Below are 18571 nucleotides of genomic sequence, written 5' to 3' on the forward strand. Positions count from 1 at the left end.
TATATATGGAATCTAAAGAAAAAAAAATGGTTCTGATGAACCTAGGGGCAGGACCGGAATAAAGACGCAGACGTAGAGAATGGACTTGAGGACACGGGGAGGGGGAAGGGTAAGCTGGGACGACGTGAAAGAGTAGCACTGACAGATATACACTACCAAATGTAAAATAGATAGCTAGTGGGAAGCAGGTACACGACACAGGGAGATCAGCTCAGTGCTTTGCAACCACCTGGAGGGGTGGGATAAGGAGGGTGGGAGGGAGATGCAAGAGGGAGGTGATATGAGGATATACATATGCATATAGCTGATTCACTTTGTTATACAGCAGAAACTAACACAACATTGTAAAGCAATTATACTCCAGTAAAGATGTTTAAAAAAAAAAAAGAAATCTCACACATTGAGAACAAAAAAAAAAAAAAAGAAAGGAGTTTAATAGGGCACTCCATATACAGCTGGGACCCAAAAGTGGTTTGAGGTTAATAGTGCCCCCAGTGAATGGCAGAAGCAAACACAAATCCTTCCCGCAGAACTTGACTTCTCAATCCAGTCCCATAGCAACTGTTAAGATGGCTCTGACTGTAGGATTTATCTGAATTTCAGAGATGATGAATTGTGAGAGAAAAATGTGCATCTTAGAATTGATGAAATACTACATATTCTCTAATTGTTCACAGGAATGCCACTTTTTTTTTCTGAATTGTCATCAGGTACCTGGAGACCTTACCATACATTGTTGGTCTGCAGATCTTACTATACTGTTACTGGAATTCCTATGTAGACAATCATATCATCTGTACATAATGACAGTTTTGCTTTTTGTTTTCCAACCCTTAGAGCTTTTCATTTTATTTTTATTTATTATTCTTACTCTTATTTTTTCCTTCATTTTATTATGTAATACCAGTACAACCCTGAATAGAAATGATGCTAGCGGACATACTTGTTTCATTCATTATTTTAAAGGAATGCTTTTAACATTTTACCATTTAATACAAAGTTTCCTGTGGGTATCTGGTTTATCAGATTAAGAAAGCTTTTGTCAAGAATCATATGCAATTAATGCTTTTTCCTCATCCATCAAAACAAAATGTTTCTTTCTTTCAATCTGCTCATGTGGTTAATTATATTAATAGATTTCCTAAGGTTAAATCATCTTTGCATTTATGGGATCAAGCCACCAGGTTCAGGATTTTTTTTACATCTGATGATATTTTTCACATTGATTCATTTAGCTAATAATTTATCTAGATTTTCTGCATCTATGTTTTAGGTGAAACTATTTTACAATTTTCCTTTCTCATATACCTGCTGTCTGGTATGGTGTCAAAGTTATACTAGCCTCCTAAAATGAACTCAAAACTTTCTATACATATTTTTCATTCTCACAAACAATCTGTGTAAGATGGGGTTATCTCCTGCTTGAACTTCTGTTAAAATCTTGTCTGTAAAATTATCTGGACCTGGTGGTTTCTACTTGGTGTGTATATGTATACGTAAAGGCGAGGGATGGAGATTTTAAACCGGATTCGATTCCTTTAATGATTATAGTTCTACTCAAGTTTTCTTCTTAAGAGAATTTTACCCTATATTTTTCTGGGATATTGTCTATTTCATCAGGATTTTACAATTTATTGGTATAAAACTGTAATTTTTAAAATAGATTTTTAAAAATCTGTAGCAATTTTTTCCTTATTCATTCTTATTTTATTCCTCATTAAACTTGCAAAGGGCTTCCCTGGTGGCACAGTGGTTAAGAATCTGCCTGCCAATGCAGGGGACACGGGTTTGAGCCCTGGTCCGGGAAGATCCCACATGCCACGGAGCAACTAGCCCGTGTGCCACAACTACTGAGCCTGCATTCTAAAGCCCACGAGCCACAACTACTGAGCCTGCGTGCCACAACTACTGAAGCCCGCGTGCTTAGAGCCTGTGTTCCACAAGAGAAGCCATCGCAATGAGAAGCCCTCGCGCCACAATGAAGACTAGCCTCCGCACACCGCAACTAGACAAAGCCCATGCGCAGCAACGAAGACCCAACGCAGCCAAAAATAAATAAATAAAATAAATTTATTTTTAAAAACTTGCAAAATACTACTTCATTGTTTGTGTTTTCAAAGAATTGGTTTATGGATTTTTGTCAACTCAGCTTTTTTATCTTTTTTTTCTATTAAATTATTTTTATGCTCTTATCTTTATTATTTCCTTCTCGTACTTCCTTTTCTCTGTTGTTCTTTTTCTAAGTCCTTAATTTGGCTGTTGGGTTCATTAATTTTCAGCAATTTAAAAATTTCTTCTACCAAACACCTAGTGGTAGCACTGGACTTGGATTCATGTTTAATGCGAAATCCTCAGTTTTAGGAAGAGATAGCTCCCTAGTCCACAGAGTATTAGAAATTCAGACTCCAGCAGCGCCTGAAGGTGAGGCCTGAGACTTTGATTTCTATGGAGAGATGCTTTCCCCCAGCTCAAAAACTAGGCAGAAGCAGATAGGCTTTGTTTGTTTCCCTGTGCTGGTGGATGCATTCTTTTTCTGGTCCACCTTTCCACTGAGGAAAATTGGAAACAAATCCCAAGTTTAAAACCTCATTCTGGGGCTTCCCTGGTGGTGCAGTGGTTAAGAATCCACCTGCCAATGCAGGGCACACGGGTTTGAGATCTGGTCCAGGAAGATCCCACATGCCGCGGAACAACTAAGCCCGTGCGCCACAACTACTGAGCCTGCGCTCTAGAGCCCGCAAGCCACAACCACCGAAGCCCGCGCACCTAGAGCCCGTGCTCCGCAACAAGAGAAGCCACCGCAGTGAAAAGCCCACGGACTGCAAGGAAGAGTAGCCCCCGCTCGCTGCCAACTAGAGAAAGCCTGCGTGCAGCAACAAAGACCCAAAGCAGCCAAAAATAAATAAAAATCAAATAAATAAATTTATTAAAAAAAAACAAAAAAAAACTTCATTCTGTGTCTATTCAAACATTAACTATTCAGAAAGGACTTTGCTGAATAATCTCCCTAAACAGTAAAGGCCCCCCACTATGACTCTCATAGAGTATTTTATTTCCCCAAATAGTATCTACCCCAACTGGTATGTTAGATATTTTGTTCATTTGTGGTTGTTTGTACCTGTCGCCTCCACCACCAAGAGAAGAGGGGTTTCATTTGACTGGATGCTTGCCAGGTAATTAAGCAAGACTTCACATTTTATTAGTCAGGCACATTTTAAGGCAAAAGATGCCCCCGGCCCCGTGTCCCTCTCTTATCACCAACTCCTCATCTCCCCCAGAGGTAACCATTATTCTGGCTTAATGACCCCATAGATCTAACACAAAATACTCATTCATTCCTAGAGAATCAAGAATTATTACGTTTCAGCCTTAAGGAATTATCTTATGTCACTAACGACCCAGAAGACCCTAGAAAATGCTTTGAATAAGCAGATACAAGAAGAGTACAGTTAGAATTACAACTTTTCCAGAATATTAACTAAGCTGTAATATATCCATGAAGCTGCTTCAGGAAACATATATATCAGAGAGTGCTCGTACAGTCATCACCGTCAACCGGAAGGGCATACAAGATGACAGAATTTAACATCTCTACCAACTTAAAAAAAGAGACTCACACCTTTCAAGTTCTTTCTTTTGTCCTCCAAATGCAATCACAGTTCTAATTGCTGCTAGGACCTCCTCAGCTACTGCTCCAGCTTTTGCATATGCCAAGAGTTCCTTATCAGTAAATGAAGATAGTATCTGTTAAAAACACAATTGCAGATAATTTAAAATTTAACAATTGTTATCTTTTGTAAAGAAAAAATAAATATATACACAACTGCTGCTTGTATGTGACTGTATATAAATCTTTTCCTCATCTTTGGTCATCATGTCCTACTTTTTAGTATACATATTATAAGGCACTTCAAATTCTGTTTGGACTGAGATGGTATACAACAAATTAAATTAAAATTTTTATTTTCTCACTATACCCCATGGATCCTCATATAAATAAATAAATCTGGGACTTTAAATCTCAGAAGGAGGTGTATACTATAAACCAATATAGCAAAAGGGGCAGCACACCAAGGAAATAGGGTGTGTACTCCACACAGCAACTGCTAATTGTACTCTAGCTCAGAAATATCAAGGGAGGAGGCCAGAAGAATGCAGGGGACCAAGTACTGAGTAGTGACAGGACTTCAGGAAGCTTTCACCTGCCAGGGAAGCAGAGTTCTCTTTGCCGATGTTTCTGAGCAATACATTAAGCCACCAGGAAGGTCTCTGTTCTATGGACGCGCTTTGATCCTTCTGTTTGGTCCCTGAGCGTTTGTTCTGTGGAAGGAACAGTACTGGGTCCTTTATATACACAGGATCTCACTGATTCTTCTCATTTGCACAGTGAAGTAGGTATTATTTTCCCCATTCTATACATGAGGAAATGGAGGGATGAAGAGGTCAAGTCATTTCCTAATATGCGAAATATCCAGGATTCAAGGCTTCAAAGCATGAATTAACAGCCACTGGAGTGAATCTCTCTAAAACCAGCCACTGACATGTGGACCCCTCTGGGATCCCAGAGGGCCCTGTGATAAAAATTGGATCAACTGGCATGGGCAAAGGACTAAGGTTAATATTTTAACCTGGAATACCTGACTAGTCAACCACCTCACTAAGTATTACACACAAGCAATTCAAATAAAATTCTGAGTAAACAGTATTACACTCTTTCAGTAAATAATTTACAGCATTTGTGGACTCGTTTGTGTACATAATAACAGTCTATTCCTTCATGTCACAAAAAGCTCAAAGTTATTTTGATTTTAATCGTGTATCTCTTCCTTTGCTGTGTGTGAAAGTAAAAGGAGCTATGAGAGATGCAGGAATGGGTGGGTGAAGGCAAATGAACGTTTATTAACTAGATTCTATGTGCAGATGTTGTGCTGTATGTACCTTCTTCTTTGGGACCCAAAACAACAACCCACTGATGCACTAGACCTTCCTGACCTCTCAAAGTGACCTGCCTAGGGCTGCCCCAGAACACTTGCCAGAATCACTCACAGCGCTGGGGCTGAGTCAGGGAGGTCATTGTCATTCCTGAACAAACAGGTCTGCGTAATGCACGAGGTGCATACAATATGCTTTGGCTATTTTTCTCTGCTCCTTTGAAAGCTCACCCCACAACTATCAACCACACCAGAGGCAGCTGACAACAGGAAGATGACTAGAAATATTTTTGAATTAGGAGTTTCAAAACATGCTATTTTAATTTATTGTTAAAGTATCAAAGTACCATTCCAATTGATTCAATATACCTGGCTTCTCTAAGACCTTCCATAACTCTAAGCATATGATTAGGCAAGACTATGGTAGAATCTTCATTAAGTGTTTTGTTTTGTTCTTTGTTTTTTAAGATACCATGCCTGTTGAAAGAAAAAAACCTCCAAAATATTCTGAGGGATATGGAAAGCCAACTTGCTGTTCCTCTAGTATAAAATAATAGAATGGTGACACTTCACAATTACCCACATAAACTATATAAAATATCACTAACTCATCCCTTATTCCAAAGGCTGTTAATTTCTTAACAAGGCCTAATTGTATTAGTGTGAGACACATGAAATTGTTATTCCTGTTAAGTTAAAATCTAATATAGGCCACTTTATATTGTTCAAATTAATATATTCAGAAGCAACAGCTTTGACCACTACAGATGTTTTGACCTTCATCTTCGTCCCTTTTTGCCAATTCTCAATGTAGGTTTTTGTTTTATTTTGTTTGAGATAATTTATACATGGTTTATTTTTTCAAACTTGTTATTTTGAGATAATTGTAGACATAAAAGCAGTCATAAGAAACAATACAGTCGGAGCCCATATCCCCTTCATCTAGTGTTCCCCAAATAATAACACCTTCAAAACTTCAGAACAATATCACAGCCAGAAATTTAACATTTATTAATCCATCAACGTTATTCAGATTTACCAGTTTTACATGCACTCGTGTGTGTGTGTGTGTGTGTGTGTGTGTGTTTAGTTCCAAGCAATGTTATCACCTATGTAGATTCGTATGACTACAGTCATAATACCGAACAATTCCATCACAAGGATCCCTCGGTGCTACTTTTTGTAGTCACAGCCACTTCCTTCCCTACTCCTCACTTCTCCCCTCCCCACCATCCCTAAGCCCTGAAAACCGCTAATTTGCTCTATCTATAATTTCGTCATTTCAAGAATACTATATAAATGGAGTCATAAGGTATTTGACCTTTTGGGATTGGCTTTTTTCACCAAGTACAAATCTCTGGAGACTCATCCAGGTTGGTGTGTGTATATAAATACTTCTTTTTATCACTGCATAGTACCCATAGTATGGATGCACCACAGTTGTTTAACCATTTAACCTGTTGAAGAATATCTGGGGTTGTTTCAGTTTGGGGCTATTACTAATAAAGCTGCTATAAACATTTGACTATAGATTTTTACATGAACATGATTTTCTTTTCACTTAGATAAATGCCCAGTACAATTTGCTGGATTGTATGGTAATTGCATGTTTAGTTTTATAAGAAACTGCAAACTATTTTTCAGGTTGCTGGACCATTTTACATTCCCACCAACAATCTATGAGTGATCCCGTTTCGCCGCATCTCAGCAGCATTTGGTGTTTCACTATTCTTTAGTTTAGCCATTTTGGTAGATGTATAATGATATCTCATTGCAGTTTAATTTGCTTTTCACTGATGGCTAATGATGCTAAACTATCTTTCATGTGCTTACCTGCTTTGTGTATATCCTCTCTGATGAAATGTCTGTTCATGTCCTTTGCCCATTCTCTAATTGGTTTATTTGGGTTTGTTTTTTTACTATCGAATTTTAAGCGTTCTTTATATCTATATTATAGTCGATACTAGTCCTTTGTCAGATATATGATTTTCATATTATTTTTTTTCCTAGTGTGTAGCTTGTCTTTTCATCCCCTTTACATGGCTTTCAGAGAGCAAAAGCTATAAATTTTGACGAAGTCTAATTTATAATTTCTTTTTAAGGATCAAGCTTTTAGTATCAAATCTAAGAACTCTTTGCCTAGACCTAGATCCCGAAGATTTTCTCCTATTTTCTTTCTAAAAGTTTTATAGCTTTACATTTTACATATAAGTCCACAATCCATTTTTAGTTAATTTTTGTGTAGAGTGTGAAGTTTAGGATGAAGTTTTGGTCTTTTTTCTTTAACCTCTGGATGTCCAATTGTTCCAGCACTATTTTCTGAAAAGAACTTTCTTCTGCCATTGAATTGCTTTCGTACCTTCATCAAACATCAGCTGGGCATATTTGTCTAAGTATATTTCTGGGTTCTCTATTGTTTCATTGATCTATGTGTCTATCCCTCCACCAATATACTATAGCTATATAGTAAGTTTTAGTATCAGCTAGACATATTCCTCTCACTTTAATCTTCTTTGTCAAAATTGTTTTAGCTATTCTAGAGCCTGTATCTTTCCATATAAATTTTAAAATAAACTTGCTTACCTATGTCCACAAAAAAACCTTTCTGGAATTTTTTATAGGAAATGCCTTAAACCTACAGATCAGTTTGAAAAAAGAAATCAGCATTTTACTGTGTTCAGTCTTCTAATCCATGAACACACTATGTCTCTCCATTTCTTTAGCCTTGATTTCTTTCATCACATTTAATAATTTTCAGCATACAGATCCTATATATGTTTTGTGAAATGTACACTTAAGCATTTCATTTTACTTGGAGTGACTCTAAATGGTATTAATTTTAATTTAACATTTAAATATTGGTTTATGCATGTTCATTGTTAGTATGTAGAAATGCAATTGATCTGGTATCCTCTGACCTTTCCAAACTCAGTTATTAGTCCTAGGAAATTGTTTGTAGATTCCTTGAGATTTTCAACTTAGAAAATTACATTATCTATAGTTTTATTTCTTCCTTTCTCATCTATATGCCTTTTATTTCTTTTTCTTGCCTTATTGCAGTGGCCAGAAGTTCCAGTACTTTGTTGAAACAGTGGTGAGCATGGCCTTCCTTATCTTCCTGATTTCCAATTTTTTTTTTTTAAACTGAAGAGAGGGGTTGTTTATTTATTTATTTATGACTGTGTTGGGTCTTCGTTTCTGTGCAAGGGCTTTCTCTAGTTGTGGCAAGCGGGGGCCACTCTTCATCACGATGCGTGGGCCTCTCACTATCGCGGCCTCTCTTGTTGCGGAGCACAGGCTCCAGACGCGCAGGCTCAGTAATTGTGGCTCACAGGCCCAGCTGCTCCGCGGCATGTGGGATCTTCCCAGACCAGGGCTTGAACCCATGTCCTCTGCATTGGCAGGCGGATTCTCAACCACTGCGCCACCAGGGAAGCCCCTTATTTCCAATCTTAAGGGGAAAACATTAAATCTTTCACTATTAAGCATGATATTAGCTGTAGAGTTTTTACAGATGATCTTCATCAAGTTGAGGTAATATCTTTCTATTCTTCACTTCCTGAGAGTTTTTTGTTTTCATCATCAATGTGTGTTAGATACTGTCAAATGTCAAATGTTTTTTCTCTGTCAACTGATATGATCACACAGGTTTTCTTCCTTTAGCTTATTGATATGGTAGATAACATGGATTGATTTTTCAAATGTTGAAGCAGCCTTGCATAGCTGAAACAAATTCCACCTGGTCATGGTACATTATTCTTTCTATACATTGCCAAATCCGGTTTGCTAATATGTTATTGAAGAACTTTTATTCTTAGTCCATGAAAGATACTGATCTGCCATTTTTTTTTTTTTTTTTTTGTATTGACTTTGTCTGGTTTTGGTATCAGGTTAATACTGGTTTCATAAAATGAGCTGGGAAGCATTCCTGCTTTTGGGGGAAAGAAGAAAAAGTCTTCTTTCTTCTGGGGGAGATTGTATAAAATTGGTGTTAATTCTTCTTTAAATGTCTGGTAAATCTTTCCAGTAAAATCATCCATGCCTGGAGAATTCTTTCTCAGGAGCGCTGAAGTTACAAAATAAATTTCTTTAATGATTATAGGGCTATGCAGATTGTCTATTTCATCTTAGTTGAATTTTGGTAGTTTGTAGTTATCAAGGAGTTGATCTCTAAGTTTTCGAATTTATGAGTATAAAGTTTTTTGTAATATTTCCTTTACCTTTTTAATATCTGTGGGATTTGTAGTAATATTCTGTATTTCAGTCTTGATATTGTGATTTGTGTCTTCTTTTTGTCAGTCTTGCTAATTTTATTGATTTTTTTATTTGAAGAACGAACTTTCTGTTTCCTTGATTTTCTCTATTACTTTCCTATTTTCAAGTTCAGTGATTTCTGCTCATACCTTTATTGTTTCCTTATTCTGCTTGCTTTTGTTTTATTTTGCTCTTCTTTTTTCTAGTTTCTTGAGGTAGGAACTTATACTATTGATTTTAGATCCTTGCTCATTTCCAATGTAGATATTTAATGCTATAAATTTCTCTCAACACTTCTTTAGCTGCATCCAAATATTTTGGTATTTTATGGTTTTGTTTTCATTCAGTTATACGTTTTTTCTTTGAAACTTCTTTTACAATCCATGGATTATTTTAAAATGTATTGTTTAATTACCAAATATTTAGAGACTTTCTCAGTGTTGTTATTTGTTTCTACTGGGATACCACTGTAGTCATAGAAAACACCTGATGGTTTCAATTCTTTTCAATTTGTTGAGGTTTGTTTTACAGCCCAGGATATGATTTATATTGGTGAATGTTTAATGTGTATCCTACTGTTGTTGGGTACAATGTTTTATGAACGCCAATTAGATCCTATTGGTTGACTGTGTTGGTCAGATCTTCTATAGTCTAGCTGATTTTTTGTCTAGTAATTCTATCAATGCTGAGCAAGGATAATAAAATAATTGTGGTTTTTCTATTTCTCCCTTCAATGTTCTCAGTTTTTGCTTCATTTATTTTGAGTCTTTGTTACTTGGTGCATACATATTTAGAATCATTATGTCTTCCTAGTGGAATGATCCCTATTATCATTATGTCATGTTCCTCTTCTTTGTAGTAATTTTCTTTGTTCTGAAGTTTATATTATCAGATATTAATATAGCCATTCCCTAAAAAAAATAATGTTTGCATGTATATCTTTTTCCATCCTGTTACTTCCCTCTACCTATGTTGTTGAATTTGAAGTTTCTTGTAGGCAGCAGATAGTTGGTAGGTCATGATTTTTAAATCAACTCTGCCAATTTCTTTTTTGATTTGTATATTTTAACTATTTACATTTAAGGTAATTAATATGTGAGCCGTTAAGTTTACCATTTTAGTATCTGTTTTCTATATATTTCCTCTGTTTCTCATTCCTCTGCTTCTCTTTTCTTGCCTTCCTGAGAGTTACTTGATCAAGTTTTAGGATTCCATCTTGATTTATTTATAGTGTTTTTGAATATATCTTTTCGCTTAGGTTTTGTAATGGTTGTTCTGGATATTATAATATTCATATGTGACTTATAAAAATCAACATTTTACCACTTATAATTTTTGGTTCAATCATCAAATATGATTTAGAAATCTCCTGGAGAAAGAAAAGCCCAAATTTCTGTTCTTTCTGTTGTTCCTTTTCCCTTCCTGATGCTCCAGTATTTCTTATATCACTTCCCTTCTGTTTGAAGAACTTCACTTAGCCAGTCTTTAATAGGAGGTATGCTAATGGAAGGTTCTTCTATAGTTTTCCATGATCTGAGAATGTTTTTATTTCCCCACCATTCCTGAAAAATACTTTTACCAAGTATTCAGTTGACAGTTCTTTTCTTTAAGCACTTGAAAAATATTTTGCCACTTCCTTCTGGTCTTTTGTGGTTTCAGATGAGAAATATATTGTCATTCAAATTGGTGTTCCTTAGTAGGTAATGTGTTGTTGCTCTTTAGCTGCTTTTAATTTTTTTCTTTGTCTTTAGTTTTCAGTAATTTAATTACGATTTGTTTAATCATGGATTTCTTTGAGTTTATCCTGTTTAAGGTTAGCTTAGCTTCTTGGAGCTCAAGGTTTTTTGGTTTTTTTTTTATTTTTGGCTGCATTGGGTCTTCGTTGCTGCATGCGGGCTTTCTCTAGTTGTGTCGAGCAGGGGCTACTCTTCGTTTCGGTGTGCAGGCTTCTCATTGTGGTGGCTTCTCTTGTTGTGGAGCACAGGCTCTAGGTGTGCGGCCTTCAGTAGTTGTGGCTCACAGGCTCTAGAGCACAGGCTCAGTAGTTGTGGCACATGAGCTTAGCTGCTCCACAGCACGTGGGATCTTCTCCGACCAGGGATCGAACCCGTGTCCCCTGCATTGGCAGTCACATTCTTAACCACTGCGCTACCAGGGAAGTCCCGGACCTGAAGGTTTGTCTTTCACAAATCTTGGAAATTTTCAGCGATTATTTCTTCAAATACTCCATCAGCCTTACTTTTCTCCTTTCTTTTGGGACTCTGATGGTAACAAATATTCTATCTTTTGTTATTGTCCAACGGGTGCCTGAGGCTCTTTTCATTTTCTCTGTTTGGGGGTGGGGGTGTGTGTGAATTCTATTGTTCTACCTCCAGGTATACTGATTCTTTCTTGTCATCTCCACTCAACAAGATTAAGCCCATCCATCATGATTTTTATTTCTGCTGCTATATCTTTCCATTCTCTAATTTCATTTTGTCCTTTTTTCATAACTTCTTTTTTCATTGCTGGTATTTTCTATTTTCTTTTGTTTCAGGAGAATGTGTAATTGATCAGTGAAGCATTTTTATGATGACTGCTCCAAAATCCATGCCAAACAATTCTAACACATGAATTACCTCAACAGTGGTCAGTTAACTGTTTTTTTCTCATTCAAGCTGTGATTTTCTTTGTTCTTGTGTTCTTCAAGTGATTTTTTATTATACCCTGGACATTTTGTCTATTATGTTAGGAGACTCTGAGTCCTATTTAAATCTTTTATTTTAGCAAGCAGTTACCCTGTTTGGGTTTAGCATGCAATTCTTGACCTACTTTTGTGAGCTGTGGTTCCAGTAGCAGTTTTACATTCAGAGTCTTTCTGGTATTATTTTTTGTCAGCATGGTTTATCTAGAGTTGCTGGGGCTCCTGCTTCTGCTACCTGAGGGAGTGGAAGTGGTTTCTTAAGGTCAGACCACCAGGTATCTCTTGTAGGGGCAGGATGTGGTAGCTTCCCCTCCCTGTGCCCTCTAGCTGACCCAGTGTCTCTGGGTGGGGTTAGAGAGTTGCATGCAGAGATCAAGAGAGGCTTCCTGGAGTAGGAAGCTTGCTGGGACTAAGTCCCTTCCTGTTCTACACTCTTGCACTGGTGCCTCTGGGTTAGAGAAGACAGCCTCAGGCTCACAGGAGCTTCCTAAACTGGGCCACATTTCTTTTTTAATATGGTTGACAACCAGATAATTTAAGAAATTTGTTTGAAACCATACCAAAAGCTTATGGCAGAGTAAACTTAGGTCTCCAGCAATAAGCCTAGGGCTCCATTTATTAAATAAATAGTTTCTGAAGCAATGCACAATTACTTATTAAGAGATTAACTTCCTGCTTTTCCCCGTAACTTAACTAGAACAAACATGAATATATTTTAAAACTGTTTCAGCAAATCCTGATATGAAGCATCTGCCACCTGACTTGCTTAATATCCTAGTAAACAGGAAAATCAATTAACACAAAAGCTTTTGCCAAATATTTCAACAGACTAATGCAGAGATACAATTTAGCCACCAAGAACACCACTTAAACACTGTGTTAGTCTCAGCAACAAATAACAGAGTTCTCAGAACTTCAGTTTCTTCCTCCATTAAATGAGATAATATCTCTACTTCAGAAAAATATGTATTTCATGCCTTTGAGGAAGAAGAAAAGATAATATGATAGAGTGAGGGGAAAAATACTCTGTAATATTCTACAACCTCCTTCTTCATATATAGAAAATATTACAGTTAAATACTGCAAAAGGCATAATATTTGCTAATTCCGGGGGAGATTAAAATATGTTATTTTATTCTCTGAAATTCCCTGGGATTTTTTACCCTAAAAAGCGGAATCTGGATGACAAGGTCCTATTGTATAACACAGGAAACTATATTCAATATTCTGTGATAAACCATAATGGAAAATATGAAAAAGAATGTATATATATGTATAACTGAATCACTTTGCTGTACAGCAGAAATTAACACATTGTAAATTAACTGTACTTCAATAAAATAAGTTTTTTAAAGAAGAAAAATATGTATTTGCCTGACACAGTAGATACTAAAAAAATGGCAGTTATTGTTTACAATAACAGAACAATATCCACCCTACAGCGTTAAGTTTTTTAAATTTCTTAATATTTACAGCCTGATTTATTTTGTGTTAGGCTTGGCTTTGGCTGGCCCTCCGTTATTTTATGACCTTTTGCCACATGAATGTGTAGTGCTTTCTCTAATTTTTCTTTTTCTCTAAGAAATTACATACTGGGCCAATCTCTCCACTGCCATCCACTCTTACATGAAATCAGTTTAAAATGAACACCACACCCAGTCTTGAAAGAGAAAGGCCTGTGTGCGGAGGTAGGGAGGGCCGTTTGTACTGCTTTGCCTTTGTGACTGGGAGAAAGAACTGAAGACTTTGGATTTACATGCATATGGGACTAGAAGATACTTCTTTTTAAAAAACTGTTTTCACACCAAGGGATTTAAGTATGTATAAACACAGTCATTTGTAACGCTGACAAAACTGTTCAATCAATTTTCAAATTAAATAAAATCTATAAAAACATTCAAATCAATAATGGTTATTGAATGGGACCCATGTGTTGTTCACTGAACTTGAAGCTCTTCCTGGATCTCTCTACTTATGAATATGGAACTGCCTACCAGGGAACACAGCTCGCCAAAAGCTGAGCATGCCTTTTACATGAAGGCAGAGGATGAGATGGGAGAGCTACTTCCTTCTTTCTCATCCCTTCCCCAAATAACTGCAGGGCAAGGACAGCACAGAGTCCTGGTAGGTATAGGACTCAGGGAGATTGCACCTGCTTATTCCCACTGATTGTGAAGAGAAGGTTAGAAACCAAGTATCAAATATAGAGTCAGGGTCATCATGTGAGAAAAACAGCCTTCCGCTGCGTGGAGTTATGGGGTGTCTCGGGAGTGGAGACAGCTTAAAATCTGGATTCACAGGCTTCACCTACCTTTGCCCAGATAGCAGCTGACAGACCAAGAACAGGACTGAGGGCTAAAATCACAAGGGTTAACTTCCAACCTTGTGTAAATCCTACTATAAAACCGGTGAAGAATGTTGCCATTGACTGAAAGAATATTCCAATTTTGTCACCAATTCCTTCATTAATTTTGGAGACGTCACTAAAAGAAGAGACAGTGTTAGAAATAAACATCAGAATTGTGAACACAGAACTTTTCTCCTGAATCTAGCTGGTTTTTTTGTTCGTTTCAGTGTGGGGTAAATTAGTTTACATCTAGGATCTTGCACAGTAATGTCCCCAGCAAGCATCATGTTGCTGCTCTAATGCACACTCCCAGAGGATTTTCCTGAGTCTGGCAAGTCCAACCCCTCATTCACCGCTAGTCACGCAGGTCCCCTCATACCCTGCCAGCGTTCTGGGAATGAAAAGATGAGTGAGACACGATTGCGGCTCAGAAGGAATTTCGTTTCATAATTACTTCTGAGGGATGCACTAACGTCTCCTAACAGATCTGATGACTTCTCTTTCATTTTTTAAGAATAAGAAGCACATCGGAGTTCGACATAAACCCAGGTACTTACTCTGTGAGCCGGGTGTTAAGCTCCCCAATGTCATGCACATCAAACCAGCCTATCTCCTGCCGCATGATAGCATGAAAAAACTGTTTTCTAATTTTGTATACTTGTCTTCCTGCTGCCAGGCACCAGAATGAAACCTGGATGTAAGCGGCGACAAGCACGCCAGCACCGATTCCACTGTAATAATAGGCGTACCTGAAAAACGACAAGAAAACTGCACATGCTCTGCTTTCTCATCAATGCACCTTTCCACAACAGACCACTCATCCTGCCTTTTTTGGTTATCTGGCTATCTTGACCTCCTTCACAAGCAGAGTTGATGGTCGGCATCCAACTATGGCTGCCCTGTTACAGTGTAATGGTTAAGAGTGTGGTTTCTGTTCTGGCTCAAAGCCCCGCTCTTCACTTAACTGCTGTGTAGCCTTGTTTAACGTATATCTAAGCCTCAGTTTTCTGATTGGTAAAATGGAGATAAGAACTATAACACAGTGGGACTTCCCTGGCGGTCCAGCGGTTAAGACTCCACGCTTCCACTGCAGGGGGCGCGGGGTTCGATCCCTGGTTGGGGAACTAAGATCCTGCATGCCGCGAGGCACGGCCATTAAAAAAAAAAAAAACTGTTACACAGTAATGTATGAATACACTTGGGCCCATGCCCAGCACATAGTTAGCACCCAGAGAATGCCGGTTATTGTGAAAGACTTGTGTGGTGCCTTGAAGCATCACAGCATCAGGTAACCTACCACTGTCATCCTGCGTACTTGGATTACCTCCATATCAGCTGATGAGCACTTGGGGTGGTTTCTGCACATTGGAGAATGGAAAGAAGTGACAGAATTTGCCAGAAAGTGGAACCAAGAGATGGAAATGGTCCCCTGATCTTTTGGGTTATTAATCTGGCAGAGCTTACATGCCACGAGACAACTGAAAATGAAAAGTATTTTTATATCATCTGCCCAACTGGCCATCATAAGTTATCCTGAAATGCTTAATGAATCAAGTAGCAGTCCTTCCAGTTTTAATTCTAAAAATAAAGAACATGAGCATCTTCTAAACCCAGACCCTTGACCATCTAGAAATGCTAAATTTGTGTTTCCTCATCTGAGTCTTCATGCTGAAAAAAGCAAGCAACTCATGGGCTTCACTAAGCACTTACATTTTAGGTAAAGACAAACATGCTAAAATGAAATACAGGATTCCAAAATTCCCATTTTTAAAAGTTCACTACTTGCCACCCTCAAAGAAAAATGCTTGTATAAACCATGCAGAAGCTATAAAAATGGCAGTGTGAAAAAGAAACGAAACTGAGTTATTTGTAGTGAGGTGGATGGACCTAGAGTCTGTCATACAGAGTGAAGTAAGTCAGAAAGAGAAAAACAAATACCGTATGCTAACACATATATATGGAATCTAAGGAAAAAAAAAAGAAAAAAAAGGTCATGAAGAACCTAGGGGCAAGACGGGAATAAAGACACAGACCTGCTAGAGAATGGACTTGAGGACACGGGGAGGGGGAAGGGTAAGCTGTGACAAAGTGAGAGAGTGGCATGGACATATATACACTACCAAACGTAAAACAGATAGCTAGTGGGAAGCAGCCGCATAGCACAGGGAGATCTGCTCTGTGCTTTGTGACCACCTAGAGGGGTGGGATAGGGAGGGAGGGAGGGTGGGAGGGAGGGAGGGAGATGAAAGAGGGAAGAGATATGGGAACATATGTATATGATTCACTTTGTTATAAAGCAGAAACTAACACACCATTGTAAAGCAATTATACTCCAATAAAGATGTTTAAAAAAAAAAAAATGTCAGTGTGATAACCAGATAGTTGCTGATGTCAATGTTTGCAACTTGGTGTAAACATATCTTCCCCAAGCTATACCTGGTAATTTACAATGTATTTATCAGGGAAGATGTAATTAGAATACTAAATTTTAGTTAATAGATAACAATATTTAATTATTATCCAAGTGTTAATGATATAGCAAGAGATAGTTAAAAAGAAACCTCATTTAAGAAGTAGAATGCGTGCTTTGAGAATGAATTAATGTATTGTAGGCCGTCAGTCTATGTTTACTCAAAACACACCTGTGTTTAAGCATTTATAAGATGATTACAAGACATTCTGTTTTTCATCAATATTTTTAAAATGCCTCTCTATAGGAATATTTGGAGGTAATTCTCGTCTTTCAAAATATGGTCAAATATCTCCATTTTCCTCAAATCTACAGAACCATTTATAGGATAATGTGGAATCATTATCTTCTGAATCACCAACTAATACGTTTGGACATGTTTTATAAGCTGTTCTGAGAGCAAACTTCAAGATAAGCAAATCATTAATGAAAGCTTCCCCAAGGTGAGTTAAGGTTAAAAGGACTATATTTATTCTGGGATGCCTTGTTTCACTGTTTAGAATTAGACGCTGTGTTAAAAAAAAAAAATCCTGTTGACTGATCTCATCATGTCACGACAAAATATCCAGGAATCAAACTAATAGTTACAAAGCCATTGCAAATAATGTGATTCTTAATTTAACTGCATTTTAAATAAGGCCACTTTGAACTCCTGTAATTTCCCTATACATGATATTCTATATTTACTAATGCATACATCAGTCTAATCCAGGCTGAACCTTAACTTTAGCACATCTTACGCAGCAAATTATTTTCTTCAAAAAAAAAATCCTACATTGTATCCTCCTAGAAACAATGATGTTGCTCTCCTCAAAACTTTGAATCTTTATTATAATAATGCAAAATTTTAAACATTGCTACAATTGGATTGAGACTGAAATGCTTAGCAATAGTAAGGAAAACATCTACTTACGTGGTCATTTCCTCCTCCAGCTTTTTGCCAAAATACGTACTGTTCATAAAACCTAGATCACCACAAAGCATATACCGTTATGTCTCTTTGTTTTCCATTAAAAATAAGCATATAAAAATGAATCAAACTTGTGTCACTTAACAATTTACACAAAAATAGGTCAAACTGATTTAATTTCAATTATGTGTAAGCACCACGGCATCCATTCAAATCTTTTACTACCAGCTGTGTGCAACCACACACACACTAAATTCAATGAAGCTTATTTGCAAGAAGAAAGCCACACTGATTAAGAAGGAGTCTGTCAGCAGAAATACTAGTGTCCCTGGATTAAAATATTTTATGAAATATCACTGCAAGATGACATAGAGAAAAATCTTTTCTAGGTGCTTTGTCCTGATAAATATCAGTGCAGACTTGACACTAAAGCGCTTAGTATTTCAAATCGAACACTGCATTTCTCCAGTTTTTATTTTTATTTGAAAAATATAAAATACAGGGACTTCCCCGGTGGTGCAGCGGTTAAGACTCTGAGCTCCCAACGCAGGGGGCCCGGGTTCGATCCCTGGTCAGGGAACTAGATCCCACATGCATGCCGCAACTAAGAGTTCACATGCCACAACTAAGGAGCCCGTGAGCCACAACTAAGGAGCCGGCGAGCCGCAACTAAGGAGCCCGCTGGCCGCAACTAAGGAGCCGCTGAACCGCAACTAAGGAGCCCATGAGCCGCAACTAAGGAGCCCACCTGCCACAACTAAGGAGCCGGTGAGCCGCAACTAAGGAGCCCACCTGCGGCAACTAAGGAGCCAGGGAGCCGCAACTAAATAAAAAAATAAATATAAATAAAAGAATTGCTAAAATAAATATATATATATATATAAAACACAAAGAAAAATGTCTTAAATACCAGTCGGCTCATCATGCAGTATTAGCAAATGTTAACGTTTTGGGACAAGGTACATTAAAACTTTAA

The 18571-nt window shown here is 37.5% G+C and overlaps 1 protein-coding gene across 1 annotated transcript in view; it reads right to left on the reverse strand.

The window, feature by feature from the left end:
- The window catches only part of ABCB1 (ATP binding cassette subfamily B member 1), a 102487-nt gene that overhangs the window by 56896 nt on the left and 27020 nt on the right, over positions 1-18571 (reverse strand). Inside the window, exons 5-8 of the mRNA XM_068550487.1 lie at positions 17599-17650; positions 14773-14964; positions 14180-14351; positions 3620-3744 (exon numbers count right to left, since the gene is read on the reverse strand). Of these exons, the coding sequence (XP_068406588.1) occupies positions 3620-3744; positions 14180-14351; positions 14773-14964; positions 17599-17650 (541 nt within the window). The remainder of the gene's footprint in view (positions 1-3619; positions 3745-14179; positions 14352-14772; positions 14965-17598; positions 17651-18571) is intronic.

Source organism: Eschrichtius robustus, chromosome 8 (genome assembly GCF_028021215.1).
Source record: "Eschrichtius robustus isolate mEscRob2 chromosome 8, mEscRob2.pri, whole genome shotgun sequence".
Classification (NCBI taxonomy): Eukaryota; Metazoa; Chordata; class Mammalia; order Artiodactyla; family Eschrichtiidae; genus Eschrichtius; species Eschrichtius robustus.